Source organism: Sphaerodactylus townsendi, linkage group LG04 (genome assembly GCF_021028975.2).
Source record: "Sphaerodactylus townsendi isolate TG3544 linkage group LG04, MPM_Stown_v2.3, whole genome shotgun sequence".
Classification (NCBI taxonomy): domain Eukaryota; kingdom Metazoa; phylum Chordata; class Lepidosauria; order Squamata; family Sphaerodactylidae; genus Sphaerodactylus; species Sphaerodactylus townsendi.
This window is the reverse complement of record NC_059428.1, coordinates 56,306,246-56,325,007: the sequence shown is the minus strand read 5'-3', so window position 1 is coordinate 56,325,007 and position 18,762 is coordinate 56,306,246. Positions and strand designations below refer to the sequence as shown.

Here is an 18,762-nt window from a genome sequence, read left to right as displayed (position 1 = left end):
ACAGGTGCCTTTCCTAAGATGCTGAGACCAGCTGAGACCAGCAAAAGTTAGCACAGTTGGTGTAATAACTGAATCCATAACTCTGCTGCACCTTACTACCATCCCTGATCAAAGGAAAAATAGAAAAGATCCAGAGCAGAAGTTTACCAAGTTGCCCACTGTAGATATTACAAGGTTTAAGGATCCATCCTGCTTAGATGGTTATTCAGCTTTTGATAGGTAACTTGGGTAACATTTAGAATTTAGAAGATTAGTTTAACCAAGGCAATAGGGTATTTGGGAGGCAAAGTCTGTTAGAACCGTAATAGATTAAGTGAATAAAGTATGTATTTTTATTTTTAAGCATAGTAAATTATGGAATCACCTATCAATGGGTTTTTTTTTCATTCATAAGTGTTATTTCTTCCCTGCTTACCACATAACTCACAAATCTGGGTAAAAACCGGATCCAGATGATTTTAAATGGATCCTCATGAATTCATAATTTTTCAGTTGGAATGAAATAAAACCACCATGAAACTATAGAACATGTCTTAGTCTACCAGCAGCACCAAAACAATCATGCATCCCATGCTCTGTGGTGCCACAGTGGCACAAAAACCTGCCTGAAAAACAAGGATCCTCATGGATCCTCACAATTTTTGCACTGCCACCCCAAAATCACCAGCACATCACAGCCCCTGGCCACCTGTCTGAACACAACAATCATGCATCCCACACTCCATGGTTCCACAGTGGGGCAAAAACCTCCTTGGAAAACACGGATCCTCATGGATCCTCATGATTTTTGCACTGTCACTCCAAAATCACCACCTTTCAGAACAATGCCAGCTGAGCTAGGGGTGGGGGGAGGGAGGTAAGGGTTGGGTAGGGATTGGAGAAGATGGCGAGGGATAGCTTGGGGTGGGGGAGATGGGAAGGGATGTCTAGGAGTGGAGGGAGGGTGTCAAGGGTTGCTAGTGGTGGGGGGAAGGTGGCAAGGGATGGCTAGGATGGGGGAAAGTGGTAAGGGATGGCTAGGGGCAGGGGAAATGGGAAGGGGTGGCTAGGGGTGGGGGAGGGCAGGAAAGGGTGGGTAGGGATTGGAGAAGGTGGCAAGGGATGGCTAGGGGTGGGGTAGATGGAAAGTGATGGATAGGGGTGGGGGAAATGGAAAGGGGTGGGTAGCGGTGGGGGAGGTTGGGAAGGGGTGGGTTGGGGTTTGAGAGGGTGTCAATAAGGTGGGGGTGACTCCCGCCGGGCCCTCTGTGGCCCAGAGAGCCTGAAGGTGGGCAGGGTGGGGGCAGCATCCACCAGGCTCAGTGAGAGCTTCCCCACCTCCACTCACTTCGAAGCTCCCCAGGCTGCAGGGCAGGGAAGCTCTTGCCATGCTCTCAGTGGCCTGGCAAGCTTCGAGGTGAGTGGAGGTAGAGAAGCTTTCACTGAGCCTGGTGGGAGGTGCCCCAACCCCTTCAAGCTCTCCGGGCCACAGAGAGAGATCGCAACTCAATCTGGGCCATGGAGTACCTGGTGAGAGCTTCCCCGCCCACTCCCCCTTCAAGCTCCCCGGGCCATAGGGCAGGGAAGCTCTCACTAGGCTCTTGGCAGCCCAGCAAGTTTCAAGGACAGAGGCATGGAAGTTCTCACTGGGTGCTCAATGGCCCAGCGAGCTTCAGGACAGAGGCATAGTGAGGGAAAATGCTCCCTGCCCCCCCCCCACTTACTTTGGATGGCAGTGGTCCTCGGCAGCCTGGCGAAGCCGGGTCTGGTGGGGTGGGGCTGAGGGGTAACTGGCGGTGGCCCTGCCAGGCTGCTCCTTCAGCCGGCGGAGGATCTGCCTGCTGAAAGAGCAGCCTGGTGGGGCCAGGCTGAGGAGGGAAGGAGGAGGGGGTGTGGGGGCAATTTTCTGCCTGCCCCCCACATGACGTTTGGCAGCCACCCAAGGAGTTTGCCCTCAGGCCACCCTGTGGAAGCTCCGCCTCTGCTGGGCAGGTCTACAGCAAATATAGTGTGTGAATGGAAATACACACAGGATTTGACTTAGGAATTTTGTATTTGGTCATTCACCGTAAATAAAGACTTTACTTCAGTTCAGTTAAGAATTTTGTATTCGATATAACCAGGGAATCATGGAGCATGCATGCACAAAAAGTATGTGGGATGGGAGCTGTGATACAGCAGGGAATTGAATAGGATTGAATGGGACATGACCTGGCTGGATCCAACTTTGTTTTTAGTTTTACATTGCTACTGACAATATATCTTAAAGAGGAAACTGTGCTTACCTAAAACTGTAAGCTCTGCCACTTCACTTTCCCTTTCTCCCACCATGTTTGTTCCAACACACACATATTTGCCGGCATCACTCTTCCTAGTATAGGTGATCATCAGTTTTCCTCCTCTAATCTGCAAGAATGAATAAATCAACAGTAATTATTCACGAAGCCCTGAAGCAAATTAGATCAAAATACTCACACACAAAAGAGGTAAATGTAAACAATGTTTTTTTTAATCTAGAAGTATCAATACCATAGAAATATAGCTTCAAAAAGCAGCATTCAATTTTTTAAAAAGTATGGAGGGTGAGTGATTTACCTTAGTGCCAAAGTTAAGGAGCAGAAATTCCCTTTGCAGATTCTGATTAAACTCCTAACATGGTGCACAGGTCTGCGTGAATGCTGCATAAATAGTGCTATTTAGCTTAAATTTCTCAGTCTGAAACTCTGTGTTCTTTTTAAAAAGGAAACTTCTATCTATTATGGTTGCTAAGATAAGATCTGATAATATGCGAACACATAAAGGGACAACAACCTGGATAGCAGAGTTTCACTGGTTATGGCAGTGCCTGACACAGCAGGAACAATTATGAAAAATAAGGAAATATACCAAGAAATTGTCTTATTTCCAAATGCAGCATTTCAAACTGCAAGCAAACCATTAAGCACAAAAGACTGCAAAAGAAGATTTAGAAATGGGGTGGAGAAACAAAATCATATTTCTGTACTGACATTTAGTTCACAGATACTACAGCAACTATAATGAGCAATCTTACCCTGGCTTTCATAAACATTTTCTTCTCACCTGATCATATGGATAAAATAACAAGTGACATGAAGTGTACCATCTGTACTGTTTTGTCTTAATTAATTTAATTTATAATCCTATTTCTACGGGGTACTTGGGCTGCTTACAACAATTTAAAATACAATAAATACATAAAACAATTCAATACAATACAATACATACAATAAATACAGATACAATACACATACAAATAAATGTGATAAGTACAGAACAATTACATCAGTTAAAATATTGACTTAACAACCAAACATTTTAAAGAATTAAAAAACAAGCCAGCTCCCAGGTTCACACCATTAACCAAAAGATGCACTAAACAAAGAAATACTACATTCCCTACAGAATTCTGGAACATCTCGCAGGGCATGAACTTTCCCTAGTTCCATAAAGAAGGGAAATCACTGGAAATGCCCTTGCCCTGGCAGCTGATAAGTAGGCAATTCATGGGGTATCCACCTGTAGAAGGTCTTGAGCTGATGACCTAAGAAGGTGAGGAATGTCATTCCAGGGAAAGTGGTCTTGCAGACAAGACAGTCCTAGCCATTTAGGGCTTTATCAGTCAACACCAGCACTTTGAATTGGCACCAGAAGCTGACTGGAAGCCAGTACATTGCCAAAATATTGATGTTATATGTGCAGACCAGGAAGACCTAGTAAAAAATCTAGCAGTTGCATCGGAGCATCAGAGAGGAATGGATAAGGCTCAGCTGGAAGTCTTGGTGTACGTGAGGGTAAGGGAACAATTGAGCCAGGATGAGGGAAGAAGTGTGCCAATGCCCCTAAATTCATGGATTCCACTGCAAAAATCTGGACTCTGTCAAATGCAGGTAAGGTAGGGTTAAGTGCAAGTCAGGTACAGTTCCCATTTAAAGGGGAAATTTTGGGGATGAAATAGGAATTCCTTTTCAATTTAAATTCAGTATCAAGAGATATTCAATGGTCCACCCCACCAATGTTCCTAACTTGGCTCACAAGCGAGATACTTGCCCAGGTGAATAGGGGGTGATTCTTAGCTGGGCAAAGAATCTCTTAAAGATACAGAAAAAAAGAGAAGGTTTAAGTACAGGGGCATAATGAGGCAAACTGTAGCCCTGGGCAAAACCTGAATTGGATGCCCCCCCCCCCATGGGCGGCCACTCCACCACAACCAAATTATGGACCCTCAAAACTGTAGCCCCCATCTCCTATTAGCTCCCGTTGGAAAGGGCTGATGGGAACTGTAGTCTATAACATCTGGAGTGCCAAAGGTTCGCCACCACTGGTTTAGGGGGTCCAAAGTTATGGACCCTCAAAGGGGGTGCCCCATCCCCCATTCTTTGCTAAGGAGATGGGGGCTACCCTTTTGAGGGTCCATAACTTTGGACCCCCTGAACCAAACTGCACCAAACTTGGGGGTACCATCATGACAGTCTCCAGATGATACCCTGAAATTTTGGTGCTGATACGTCCAAAAATGCACCCCTGCAGGTGCCTTAATTAAAAACAACAACCTCTACTCCCCATTTGTTTAACCTATTCCATTTATATCCATATTTCTTCCCAGTTGGGTCTCGAAATGGCTGACATCATTTCCCTTTCCTCCATTTTTCCTCACAACAATCCTCAGGGGTAGGTTAGGATGTTTGACTTGCCCAAGCTTACCCAGAAAATGTAGCAGAGTTGGGATTCAAATCTAGGTCCCCCAGATCCTAGTCCATAACTCTAACCCCATCACCCACATGCCCAACACACTAGTCATGATAAAATGATGTGCCTGCAGGAACCATTTTACCAAGGAGATCATTTTGAGGGTTCAAATGTCAATAGGAAGTCCAGTTTAAAAAAATCTGATTGATTTTACTAAGTTTCTGGTCCAAATCCTTGTCTTACTCCCGTCAATAAATTTCATTGCTACTTAACTCTGTCCAGATTCTTAGATGTTCCTCCCAGTCTGGCCAAGCACAAGCCACTGTGGTGAAGATCTTATAGCCCTTGTGTGGTTTGCTTTAAACCAGTGGTATCTTTAAACCAGATATAGAACCTAGTTGGGAAAGGGGTCGAAGGAAGGTTTGCTTCCTTACACTCTGTCCTCTGGGATATTAGCTACCCCTCCTAATTTGGTGTCATCTGCAAATTTGATTAGCATGTCCTCTATTTCATCATCCAAGTCATTGATAAAAAATACTGTATCATGCTGGGCCCAGGACAAAATCCTATGGCACCCACTAGTCACTTCTCTCCAGGATGAAGAGGAGCCATTAGTGAGTCCTTTTGGGTTTGGTCAATCAACTAATTACAAATCCACATAACAGTAGCATTGTCTAGCCCACATTTTACTAGCTTTGTTTTTTTTCATTTCAAGGTTAACAAAGCTGTGCATGGAGACTTAAAGATCACAAATGATAATCATTCAGACTGAGGTCTGAAACACATGAGGTACAAAAAGCAAGATCCATATAAAGCTGCATTAAGCAGCCTAATACAATCAGGCTGCTGGGAAGAGCATGCCAACAATGTGAAGCACTTTGTTAAAGCCGCCTACAGCTAGAAATCTATCCCTGAAAACTTGACATCTTGAGGAAGATGGGACTCTTATTATCACTGCAAGACACACACACGCAATGATGACAGTCAGTTATTGAGATAGATGAACATGCACATGTACTGTATAACACACTGCATAAAAATCTCATTTTTTGCCATTAGCACAGACAGTTGGAGAACAAAAACAAAAAGTATGCCCTTTATCATCTGGAAAACTAACAGCGCAGAAACTTCAAGGAATATTTGAGACACTGAGAAAGGAGCATTAAAGGTGACTAATATAGCTAATATATATATAAGTTAGCTAATATATTTTTAAACAAGTAGACTGCATTTTCATGTTCATTATAACATACAGAAGCATATTCAGCACACATCTAAATGTAATGGAATCAATTCAATGAATTTTGTACCCACAGGCATACAAAGTTATACAAGATATTTCTTCTTAATAGTCAAAAATGTTCTCAGTTTGGGGGTAGTATTTTCAACAATGACCCCTTTGTGTAGATTTATGGGTGTATATGTAGGTTTTTAGAGGGGTTGTGCTCAGTGGTAATGGACCTGCTTTGGATGAATAAGGTCCAGGTTCAGACCTTAAGTGTTTTCCCTAAGTGTTTTCCTTTCTCTACCTTCCTTCCAAAATCCCCAGAAATGATGCCTCTGTACACAGTCCAACCTCCTTCCAAGCATATAAGTTAAAATATGAGAAGTGAAAGAGAAGTTTCATGGAATTTTGATGGCAACAATAATCTGAGGTGAAAGTAGAAGAAATAGGGACAGTAGTGCCACTCTCAATAAACAATATCCTTTTTTTTTTGCTGTCAAGTCACAGTTGTCTTATGGTGATCCTGTAGGGCTTTCAAGTCAAGAGATGGTTAGAGGTGGTTTGCCATTGCCGGGCCCCATGTCACATCCCTGGTATTCCTTGGAGGCTCACCAGGATCAAGTGTGGGATTGGCCCAAGGTCACCAATTGGTCCTGGCAGGGACATAAAAATATCTTCCTCCCCTTCTAGAAATGAAAATCAAACCAGGTTGTTCTTTTGTGGAATGTAAATTGGTATCACCCTTGTCTTTTATATAGAGTGAAAGTAATGACGCTTGCTTATGATGAAAAATAGCCTGTGATTGAAGAACTTTGGACACTTCACACCTTCCTAACTATATTTGTATTTGTATTTGTACTTCAATTTATACCCCGCCCTTTCCCCGCAGGGCTATATGGGGGAAGCATGGGGTTTGTTTGCATTTTGAATCTGATCAGAGAATGAAAACAGACTAATATAGAAAGGCCTGGCAAGTAGGAAATTATTGAAGAAACTACATGAGATGTTTTCAAAGAGTAAAGCTCCAGTTCTCCAGCCCTGATTTTCCTTTATAGCCACTCAGCAGTTGTAATGAGCCTCCATTTAGATCTCCGTGGAAGCCCAGTTTGGCCTTGAAACACAGTACAGGGAGAACACCAACTCCTGTCTTCCCCAGAACCATTTTTTAAATTCTGAACAAGTCCAGGGATCTCACTCCCACCTTTACTAGCTATGCATGGAATACTGTCTGTTTAAAAACTCATGTATAGTTTGGCCTTAGGATAGTAGACTTTTGTTTCAGGACAGTTAATATTAAGACAGGCATATATTCCTATTTGCTCCAATCACCCATTCCTATTCGAAAAGAAAGCAATATTACAAACAATATTACAAATCTAAAACTCTATTTCAAATAAACTAACCTCATAAATGTATTGTGGAAGGCTTTCATGGCCGAATTCAACTGGTTGTTGTGGGTTTTCCTGGCTATGTGGCCGTGGTCTGGTAGATCTTGTTCCTAATGTTTCGCCATCTGTGGCTGGCATCTTCAGAGGTATATCACAGAGGGAAGTACAGACTTCCCTTTGTGATACACCTCTGTAAATGCCAGCCACAGCTGCAGGAGAAATGTTAGGAACAAGATCTACCAGACCACAGCCACACAGCCCGGAAAACAACCAGTGACCTCATAAAGTCCAGAAATGTTCTAGTACCCTTGGTGTGATGAAATGCAAACTCTAAACTTCTGGCTGCTTTAGTCAAGTAACACTGCCTTTGAATTTACAAAGATCCTTATTCTGAAATGTCTTTTTTTTCTGCGCAATTGATTGGTATACAGTAGAGTCCATGTAAATCAGTCATTCAAGTTGCCTGGTGCTGCCATGCTGCAGGCCCTCGTGGCATTTTAAATGGTTAAATTCTTCAAAAAATGATGTCAATGTCTGTGGGTCAAACCTATAATATCTAGTTTGATCCCCAGTAGCTAGTGTTGACAGAAAATCATGTGATCTCACAGAGTTCTCAAATAGAAGTACACTTCATAGGTCAGACATTTTTCTTTAGTGTCTCAATATAATACAACTACTAAAGATAGTGGAAAGCCTGTACATGCGTTGTGATTAGGATTGCAAAATTCTGTACATTTATGGTTTATTCACTGCTATTTTATTCTAAGCAATCAATAGATTAAATTAGAAATAAAAAGTAAACTTGAACTGAACTCAGTTTTTGAAATGTATCCATTTTTTGCCCTTGCGCAAGTCAGATGATTTGATGTATCTATTCCACTACATTTCTCCCCCCCCCTTTTTAAGCATCTTACTATCAATTTATCCATGCACTTCAAAGGTCAACAATTTTAAACCATCTGATGATAATGAATTGCTTCTGCCACACATCTTATGTTCATGATGACATTATTGAAAAAATACAGTAAATTGCTCAAAGAGAAACCCATTTGAGAATCTGGATACGTACATGAGACTTTGGGAGCAGTGTTTTTAGACAGAGAGGGCCTTCAGCTATGAGTTGATTTCTGATCAGAGTTGAACCAGGGGGCATACACTGAAAATGCTGGGGGGAAGAATTAGGACTAATAAAAGGAAACACTTCTTCACGCAATGTGTGATTGGTGTTTGGAATATGCTGCCACAGGAGGTGGTGATGGCCACTAACCTGGATAGCTATAAAAGGGGCTTGGACAGATTTATGGAGAAGTCGATTTATGGCTACCAATCTTGATCCTCTTTGATCTGAGATTGCAAATGCCTTAACAGTCCAGGTGCTTGGGAGCAACAGCCGCAGAAGGCCCTTGCTTTCACATCCTGCATGTGAGCTCCCAAAGGCACCTGGTGGGCCACTGCGAGTAGCAGAGAGCTGGACTAGATGGACTCTGGTCTGATCCAGCTGGCTTGTTCTTATGTTCTATATGTTCTATGTTCTCACATAAACAAGATCCATAAACAAGTCAATGCTAAAAACATGAAAAGACCAACTGTAAAAATTAAAATCGTACCACTATTTTCATATAATGCTAGCAGAATGCTGGATGAGGCTTGGTTAAAGGTAACTTGACATAAAGACTCTTCTGCATACAAAAAACCCTCACTATCTAAAGTAAAAAATCTAGTTCAAGAGGAAATAATGTCTAGCACACTGCTTGTTCTACTAGTTTTCAACTTACAGGAAAGTAGAATCATAGAGTTCAAAGGACATCCAGTCCACACTTCTGCAACGCAGGAACATAATCAAGCCCCCCCCCCAACAGATGTCCATTCAACCTCTCTTTTAAAATCTCCAGAGAGACTCCACCACACTCTGAGGCTGTGAATTCTACTGCTGATCACTCCATACCATCAAGAAGTTCCTCCTTATGTTTAGGTGGAATCTCTTTTCTTACAGTTTGAATCCATTACTCCATGTCCTAGTCTTTGGAGCAGCAGAAAACAAGCTTGCTTCTTCTTCATCATGACATCCCTTCAAATATTTAAAGTTGGCTATCATGTCAAACTTCTCTTCCCCAGACTAAGTTTCTCCTTATAGTGCATGGATTCCAGTCCTTTTACCATTTTGACCACCCTCCTCGGGACATTCTCCAGCTTGTCAATACACTTCTTAAATTGTGGCACCCAGAACAGGACACAGTATTACAGGTGAGATTTTACCAACACAAGAGTATTTCCCTTGATCTAGACACAATATTTCCTATTGATGAAGTCCAGAATCACTTTGGATTTCTTGGCTGCCACATCACACTGTAGACTCAAGTTCAAACTCATCTACTAAGACTCCCAGATCCCTTTCACATGTACTGTGTCAAAGCCAAGAATATCATGAGGGACCTTGTCAAAGGCCTCACTGAAATCATGGTTTTGCTGTTCCACGTGAGGTATATGTTAACACAGAACAGCAAAACTGGAGCAATAACTCCCTCTCAGGCAGCTTTTGCATAGGAAAACATCTTAGGAGTAGGGAAGGCAGGAGTTCTCTTCCCCACTTCCCAGTACTATTCTGAACCTGTTTGAGCTCTCCTTTTGTTTGCCTGTTTTAAGGAAGTTATTCCTTGCAGCTGCGGTGGGGAAGACACTAATCTGGGAAACCTGGACCCAGTTTTTTTTTTAAAGCAGTAATGCTATAAAGATTATATTATACTGCAATCTCTGCTCCCTGTCAGAAAACCATAGTTAGGAAACTGAACATTTTCTTTTACAAAGTTGTATGCCATTCTTTCTTCAAAGAGTTTAGACTGTTTTTTGGATGTGCTTCCCACAGTAGTATACAACTGAAGCCAATTTCAGACATGTTTCAGTGAAAGGACAGTTCATTATAAATTTCACAGATACAGAAAAAAGATAAAAATGCCTAGAATATTTCAATTAATTCTACAAACTGCATAAAATAGTTTAAAGCACAACACAGATAATGTGATCCTTATCTCCTGATGCACCAGTCCACAAACAATGTTTCCTTTATAAAATGCTAACATTAGTGCACTCATTGTACAATGAGAAAAATGCAGTTGGGCAATACAAATTTACTGTGCTACCAAACACAAAAAAAATAATATGCTCTAGTGAAATCCTGTGACATGGAAAATGTTTTTTTCTCTTGAAGATCAGCTGATCTGATTAAAGTAGCCATTGTAAGATGAAGGGATTTGATGCTATGTAAGGAAGTTAACCCTCTGCTGAAATTATTTGTTCAATCCTGGGAACGACTATGCAAGAAGTTACTTTTATCCATTCAGAACAGTGATGTCAAGTATCTGCTTATACTGAACTGTTGTCTAAGTTTTGATTAATGATTGTTTAATAGTAATCAATATATCTGATTCTCAACATGACCTTTGCTACTATTCAACAGCCACACACCCACAACACCCATAAAAATCGGTTTGGTTCCCCACTGGGGAGAAAGATTGGGTATAAATAAATACAGTAAATAATAACAATAAATATAGCTCAAAATAGGGGGAGATAAAAGGTTGCTTGTTTAGTGGGAAAGAAGAAAAGAAGAAAACAGGGAAAGGTAAGGCTACAGGTATTGGCAGGATGAAGTAAGATTGTTGGTAGGGAATACAGGGGAAAATGAGGTGCCCTGCTCAAATTAATGTTCATTGCCACCAGGCAACTGGGTCCATTCCTGCCTGGGAGCTGGCGCTATGTAACTCTCCCAGATTTTTACCCTGGGGAATTCTGCCAAAGATAACAAGGGAGGAAGTTCTTCAAGCATTCTGAAGCTATCCAGCAAATGCTAAATTTTCATGCAGCCTTTCTTATGCACATAGCTAATGCTCTCTAATGCCTTTCTGTCTTTCATTACCTCCCTGAAAATAGCTTCCAGTTGCAAATAAAACCACTTCAGCTTGGTTACCCAAACCCCAAACCATATAAATTGTGACAGAAAGTATCTACTTTTTTGGCTAGTCCAAGGGAAACTTGGATGAAGTCCAACAACTTGTATGTCAGTTCTGTACTCTTGCACACGCTTGCTATCTGTTCTTGGCACAACCCTGAAAAGAAGTAATTGCAACTCTATTTAGTTGAGGAAACCAAAGACCTGAAACAAATATTATTTTTTTAAAGTTTTGTTCTTTGAATTACACTTTTCATACGTGCAGAAGCCATTTAGGAACTTCAGAAATGTAAAGCTATCCAAAGCAGAATGTGAAATGAGCAAAATGGAAAATGACTAGACTGAAAGAAAATAAAATGTATCAAAGAAGTCCAACAAGGACACACTAATCATTCACATCTGTTTGCAAGCTCTAGGCAAGAGAACCCTTCATTCACCCAAATTTTGTGTGTTTCTTCCTTTGACTGAAAGAATGTAACAACTAAAAAAAATCAGAAGAGATCAAGATTGGTGTTTAACACAGCTTTTAAGTTTTCCATCAAGTTTACAATAACTAAAATTTACTTACTAGCACTTAGATTGTAAATGACAGAATGTGTTCCTTGCTGTCAGCAAGTGACTAGATGTTAGATTTAACCAAATATATGCCATTCATGAGATGGCAAACAACAGCAGTGACCACAGATTTATCCAAGTATATGGGAAGTAATTTTTCATGCATGAAACACACATACACACACACATATGTATATGTATATATGCCAAATCTTTGACTGTGAATAACCATACTTTCCTATATTTTGCAGCTATATTCAGCTTTAACTATGAAATGAAACTTACATGGCCCATTGTTTCAATCTATTCATAGTCATAGGAATAAGTGTAACAGTCACTGAAATGAAATACATTTTGGTGATGCAAACTTATTCACAGAACTCTGCTAGGTGTAACAAAAATATTAGTGAATATATCTGACTTAATTTATCAGCAATAATAATGTGTTATAGTTCTCTCTAATTAGTTCAGATAGAAGGTTCATGAAACATACATTGTACAAAGGGGTGCAATCTCCCAGAATTACACGTGATCTCTAGATGACAGATCAGTTCCTCTAGATAAAATGCCTGCTATGGTGGGAAGATTCTATGGCACTAGCCCATGCTGAGGCCCCTTCCACTATCATCCGTAGGCTCATCTCAAATCTTCATAGATTTCCCATCTGGAAATCCTAGGTACAACACAAGTAGGATTCAAGTAACCTAATTCATTGCAATTAACACTGAGTTGTTACTATTTTCAAACAAACTAACTTTTTGGCTCCTTATGTCTAGGGTTCTCATTTTCCCATATCTGTTTATTACCACAGTAGGAATAACACTTGGCTTTAATTTAGATGAATATATGATATATAGGTAAAAATACTTGGGGGCTCTCTCAAATATATCTGCCAATTTTGAGCCCCCCCTCGCCCAGTCCTAAAAATCCCAAAAATACTCAGAATTAACCAGAAATATTGGTAGCCAGCACGTGCAAGCCCCAAGGACTTCCCCATTTACCCCTGCTTTTTATCTCTGTATTTCTGTATCTCCCAGGGCTTGGGAGATCCCCTTCGGGGATTGGGCGGTATATTAAGTCAAATGAATAATAATAATAATAATAATAATAAATGTACCTCTTTATGGGATTCTTAAGTGATGTGTCATTTGCTTCCTCAGTGCCTTCCTTAGAAGCTCCAACTTATTTTTGCTACCACTGAAGGCTCATGCCTTAGAATTCTTAGTCGGGCCCAAAGAACAGGATGGCTTACTTACATTTGATAGAATGACAGCCAGATTGGCATGTAGGGGTGACTCTAAGGCAAAAGAGATCAGTTACTCTAAACAAAACAATTGTTTTCTCTTGAACATAATTAGAGATTTTTTTTAAGTGTAACAATGTGATGGTTTCAGTAAAAGAATAATGGTTTCAAGTGCAGTTCTTCCTTTTCTTTAGCCAAGCCTACCCACAAAGGCTTAACTTCTCACTTGCCACTGGGGCTATTAACTTCCACAAAGCTTAATTTCCTAACTTGCCACTTAGACTACAGAACACAGATTTCTCTCACACATTGCGCTCTTTATCCACTCCACTCTATTTCCACATACACTGAACAAATATCACTGCTCCTTTTATGCAAAGCTTCTCTGAACCAAAGCAGCCAACTTCAACCCCTAAGGTACAGCTGCCGCCTAATCATAACATACTTCAATCACCTATACAGCGCCTCCTCTTTCTTTCTTTAGAGACCTAAATTTTAATTCACGGCAGTATACATATATGTGTGTTAAGTGCTGTCAAGTTGCTTCCAACTTATACAACCCTATGAATTAATGACCTCCAAAATATCCTATCAGTAACAGTCTCATTCAGGTCTTGCAAAAAATAAAATAAAAATGAGAACCTGCAAAACACCATGAATCCAACAGAACCCAACTCTAGTAAAGAAAGAACTTTAAAAAATCACTTGAAGATGACCAAAATGTATCTAAACCAGCCTGGTACAGGTATTATGAATATGGGGTCTCACAAAAGGGCAAAAACATTACATTCTCTTTTTCCAAGAAGCTTAGGGAACTTTATTTCAACCTCACAACAATCATAAGGCACACATTAATCTGAGCGAATATACGAGTGATTGGCCTAAGATCACCCAGTGAACTTCAAGGCTGAAGAATGGCAATATCAAAATGCCATCCTAGCAATTCAAACTTTATTTTGCAGGCTTGCTTTTAATCTATTATAATGTATGTTCCATGTCACATCTAAAATATTAATCAAGAAGCTTGCATTCACAGGTTTTCATCCTTGACAGACAAGATTGTAACCTAAAGGAAGTTTATTACAATACAAGAAATACATTCAAAGCATAGCTAACCACAATAAATCTTAGTTCAAACCAAGGTTACAAAAGAAATCTGTGGTAGCCTAGCTAAGGGTTTCCCATTGTAACGTATGCCACAGGGGTTTACACAGCAAGAAGATATAGTATCTTCTTTACTGAAGGCCCTCAGAAATGAACAAAAGATAGACACATCTGCCTAGAGTGTACCACACACATTAAGGTAGATACAACAATGACAGCATAGGATTATTTTCAGGAAAGGAGGGAAACAGTATACACATAGTTAAACACAGCCCCAAAAGTTGAACGTAAAGAAGTATCCAGATGTTAAAACTATTACTTCAGACAACCAGAAATTCAGTCATCATAGGTTCTTGTCTCCTCCTTGACCCTTCTTTTACAAGAGTAATTCATCTTTCAAAATGGAGAGCACCTTCCTTGGGATTGAGATCAATTTTCTGTGAGTTTCTTATTTCATCTGCTACACACAGATCTCCTTTGACTGATATACATAACTAATGTGCCCGGTCACGCATTGCTGTGGCTTCAGTCTGGTGAAGTGGAAAAGAAAGAAAAGGGAAAGCGAACGGTTCGAACATATGTCATTGAACAATGCTTGCAAGGGAGGGGAGGGGTGAGGGACCCCTTGCTCCCCTCCCTCTCTCCCATTCCCTCGCATGGCACCCCGCCCCCTCCCTCCCTAATGTTCCCCTTCCTCTGTTAGGGTGGGTGGCCCATGTCCAAATGGTGGGCCCTGTTCCTTTCATTCCGTTCCCTTGCAGGCGAAGTGTGTTGCTGTTGACGTCCATCAGATGGCGGTATTGTGGAACCATACCATGGTTCCAACTATCACAGGTGTGGTAGGTACACAATACCTCTCACTTTGACTGAAACACACCCCTAAGAGATGTGTGTATGAAAGGTTATCCGTTTCTACTTGGCTTTCGATTCCTGTGTGTGTGTGTGGGGGGGGAGAACTGGGCAGAACGTAGCTTGTTATCATGGTTTACCTTGGCCAGTGTGGTACATGAGCTAGGTAAATAGCTTAAAACATGCTGGGAGGCATGAGCTACGTTGTGTTCAAATTTCAGAGCGTTTGGTCCAGCAAAACCCCGGACCCTCCCTCACCTTCCCCATCCTCTGCTAGGGTGGGTGGGCCATGTCCAGATGGCGAAGCCATCCCTTTCACTCCAGATGGCAGCAGTTTTCAAAGAAGGCATGGTTGTTTCCCTTGTATCAGAGGGTGTTGCTTTGATGGCCAGTAGATGGCGCTGTTGCAGAACAGAACTGTGGTTCCAACTGTCACAGGTGTGGCATGTACACAATAACTGGCACAATTGTGACATATACACAACAGGAGGTGCAGAAACACCATGGAAACCTGGCCGCATGCGAATGCGACATTGTGTGAAAATTTCAAAGCAATCGGTCCAGTAGTTGGGGAGATTACCTATCAGCAGAAAACGCACTGATAGATTTTTATATATATAGATGTCTTTTTTCATTGACGTTTATCTTTGTCATATAACTTTTTTTTCTTTTAAATAAAGTAAAATGATACTCTAAATTCTCACCCGGACAATTCCTTGGCCATTTTGGAAAATTGCTATCTATGTATAAAGCTAATGCATTCTCATCAAATGGAATGTTTAAGCCAGTTCTTCCAAAATAGAAACGCACTACAATTTGTAGTTTTTAAATATATATATATATTGATTTGGCAAGTTGTACATTTTGTATTTCTGATATGTTATTTGGAAGATCAGGCAGAACAGAAATGAAACTATAAATTAGCAGAACCATGAGTCATTGAAAAGTTGAGCTACACGAACAACCAGGATGAAAAAGTCATGCATTATTTATTTTATAACTTTGCTGTTAAAAGCCGAGAATCACAAACATAAAAAGATGAATTACTTCTCCAGGTTTTCCTTTTTAAAAGTGAATGACAATGAATAAAATGAAAGGGAAGCATTATCCGAGAATGGGGTGAAATTAGATTCACAGTATTTAACCTCAACTTCCCAGGCCAATGGTTCCCTTTTGAAGCCAATCACAAATACCACAGTTATACCTCCACTTCCTTTATATGTATTTTATTTATTATATATTCATGGACATTATTCAAAATACTTACTTTTTAAACTAAAAAATGAAATAGACTTCCAAAAGCATGAAAGTAATAATAGAACATCCGCATCAAATAGGATAAGCTTCCCTGGTTTGGCACTGAGATTTTAGTGGTTTCTATTCTACATTTTCATCTACGTGTAACATTCTGGCAACGCTTGTCATTTCACAGTCCAAACACTGACACTGTTGAGCCTTATGTGTAGAACAAATTCCCAAATTAGTAACTATATAAATGGAGGAGGAAAAAACTGCTTGACATTCCATTATAAATTTACCTATTTTTATCAGTTACATAAAGGCATACAATTTACAGATTCTTAGTCAACATTACAAAACATAAAATGTACTGTATTTAATTTCACATTTATAATACAACACATGCCTTCATGCTTTAAAGGAGAAAAAATGACTAGTGTGCAAATACTGTGAAAAATATACCGATACAAGGTTAGCTTACCTGCTTTTTCAATTCATGACTATATATGTCACATAATTTTTAAAGTTTTCCTGACTTTAAAGTTTGGTTTGACCATGTGAAATATTCTTAATTGTTATTAAAAAGTCATCAGAACATTTAAGCATATTATCACACAGTCTACAACAGATTTTTGATTTTCTTATTTCAGTCTGGCATATATGTTTCATGTGACACTATAAGCTATACAGAATGACCATAATATCAGTTATGACATCCATCTAATAACATCAACCTCAATTATCAGAATTTAGTATTAGTCATACTGGGCTGACAGACTGAATTCAAAGCATTGCATATGGAATTCTTAGACTTGGGGCAGTACAGAAAATGTTCAGGTTCAGAGATTTAGCCATGCATAGCATCTGCTCTATGTCTAACTGCAGTGGTAAAAGTGCAAAGGATTCTGTGACTGCAGTTTCAGGTGATGGTTTTGAAGGGATCCCAGCCTCTAGTTCTGATACTTGGAACAGATGTGACTCTGACTTTAAATTATCCATATATTTATGTTGGGAAGGAAGGACATAATGGTCCATGGCCCTTGAGTAGTGCTGTGATGGAGCTGATGTGCAAATCACCTGGTCCTGAGTGGATCGGAACCAGGTAGTCTAAGTAGAAATGAGGCCATGTCTGTTTGCCGCATGCAGTGTACCACATGAAAGAGTGGATAGAACTAGAATTTACACTCCTCACTAATGGGGCCATAGCAGCACCTCCCAGAAGGATTCAGAAGGGCTTGGTAAATTTTCATTCAGAATTTGACAAGAAATTGACTTGCACTATCAAACTAACACTAGACGAAAGAGAGCAGGGGAAAAAAGGTGGCAGGCAACCTCCCTGAATGGAATTTGAAGGAACCAAATGGTGGATTGGCTCAATTAGGAACACTTCACAGGAACAGAATCCCTATGCAAACAAAAAACTGTAGAAAAACCCAACTATGAAACCAACAGTCATGGGGTAAGTAGTGTATGTATAAATGGTCTTTGATAACAGGACACTAGAAGTCAGATCAACATTACCCCTGAAGGGAGATAAAGGGATCTTTGGCACTGACAAATTTCCCCTCAATAACAGGTAACAGACTTAGTTAACTGAAACTTCAGATCCATTTACTTCCAGCACATCAGAAGGCTATCTGACCCTTTGTTCAGATCAATGTTTTGCCTTCTTGACTGGCAGTTTGAAAGATGTGAGGCAAATGCTGCTTAGAAGCCTTAGGAAATGAGAACAGACAAGTTCAGGATTGTCTCTCAGAAGCTGCCTCACAAAGAGGGACTAAGGAAATTTCATTGGCACCTGTAAGCACTGTTCCTTTTAACTTGGAATCCATGTTCCATGTTTTGCTCACCAATTGGACACTTATTGGTGTTGTGACCTTGGCACAGACATAGAAGACAGACACATTCTTAATCTCAGAGATTTTCTCCTTGCATCTGATTTTATATATATTATATTATACACACACACACACACATGTATATATATATATACACATACATATACATATACACATATACATATATATACACATACATATATACATATATATATATATATAAAATCAGATGCAAGGAGAAAATATCCGAGATTATATATACAGTATATTTTGAGCCATAACTAGCAACCAGACAGCAACCGGACAGAAAATAGTAGTGTATGGAAACTCCTATTTTGTCTGATTCTGTTTGTATATTTTTGCAGGAATTACAATGATACAACATCTCTATACTGCAGCAAAGAAAGAATTCAAAGACAGGTTCTGCCCACTTCCTTTATATGTTCACCTGAAGGCCAGAAAGGAAAACAGAGGAATGCTTCTTGCCAGACTTTTTTTTAGCTTTTTTATCTCTGCAGCTGTATTACACACATGCTGTTCCTATAAGGGACTGTACAACAATCTCAAATATGAATGGGTAATTCAGAGGCAGCAGTGTTCCCACACATACTCATCTCAATCAGAGGACCCACTTCCAGCTCTTCAGGTGACCTCTGGAAGCAGGAAGCAGAAGCTGGCTGGCATCCCAG

General features: G+C 40.3%; 1 protein-coding gene across 10 annotated transcripts in view; it reads right to left on the bottom strand.

Moving 5' to 3' along the window:
* The window catches only part of ROBO1 (roundabout guidance receptor 1), a 669,323-nt gene that overhangs the window by 117,214 nt on the left and 533,347 nt on the right, over positions 1–18,762 (bottom strand). For all 10 annotated transcript variants that reach the window (XM_048495370.1, XM_048495373.1, XM_048495374.1 and 7 more), the window contains one exon: positions 2,265–2,385. In XM_048495370.1, coding sequence (XP_048351327.1) covers positions 2,265–2,385 — 121 coding nt within the window. The remainder of the gene's footprint in view (positions 1–2,264; positions 2,386–18,762) is intronic.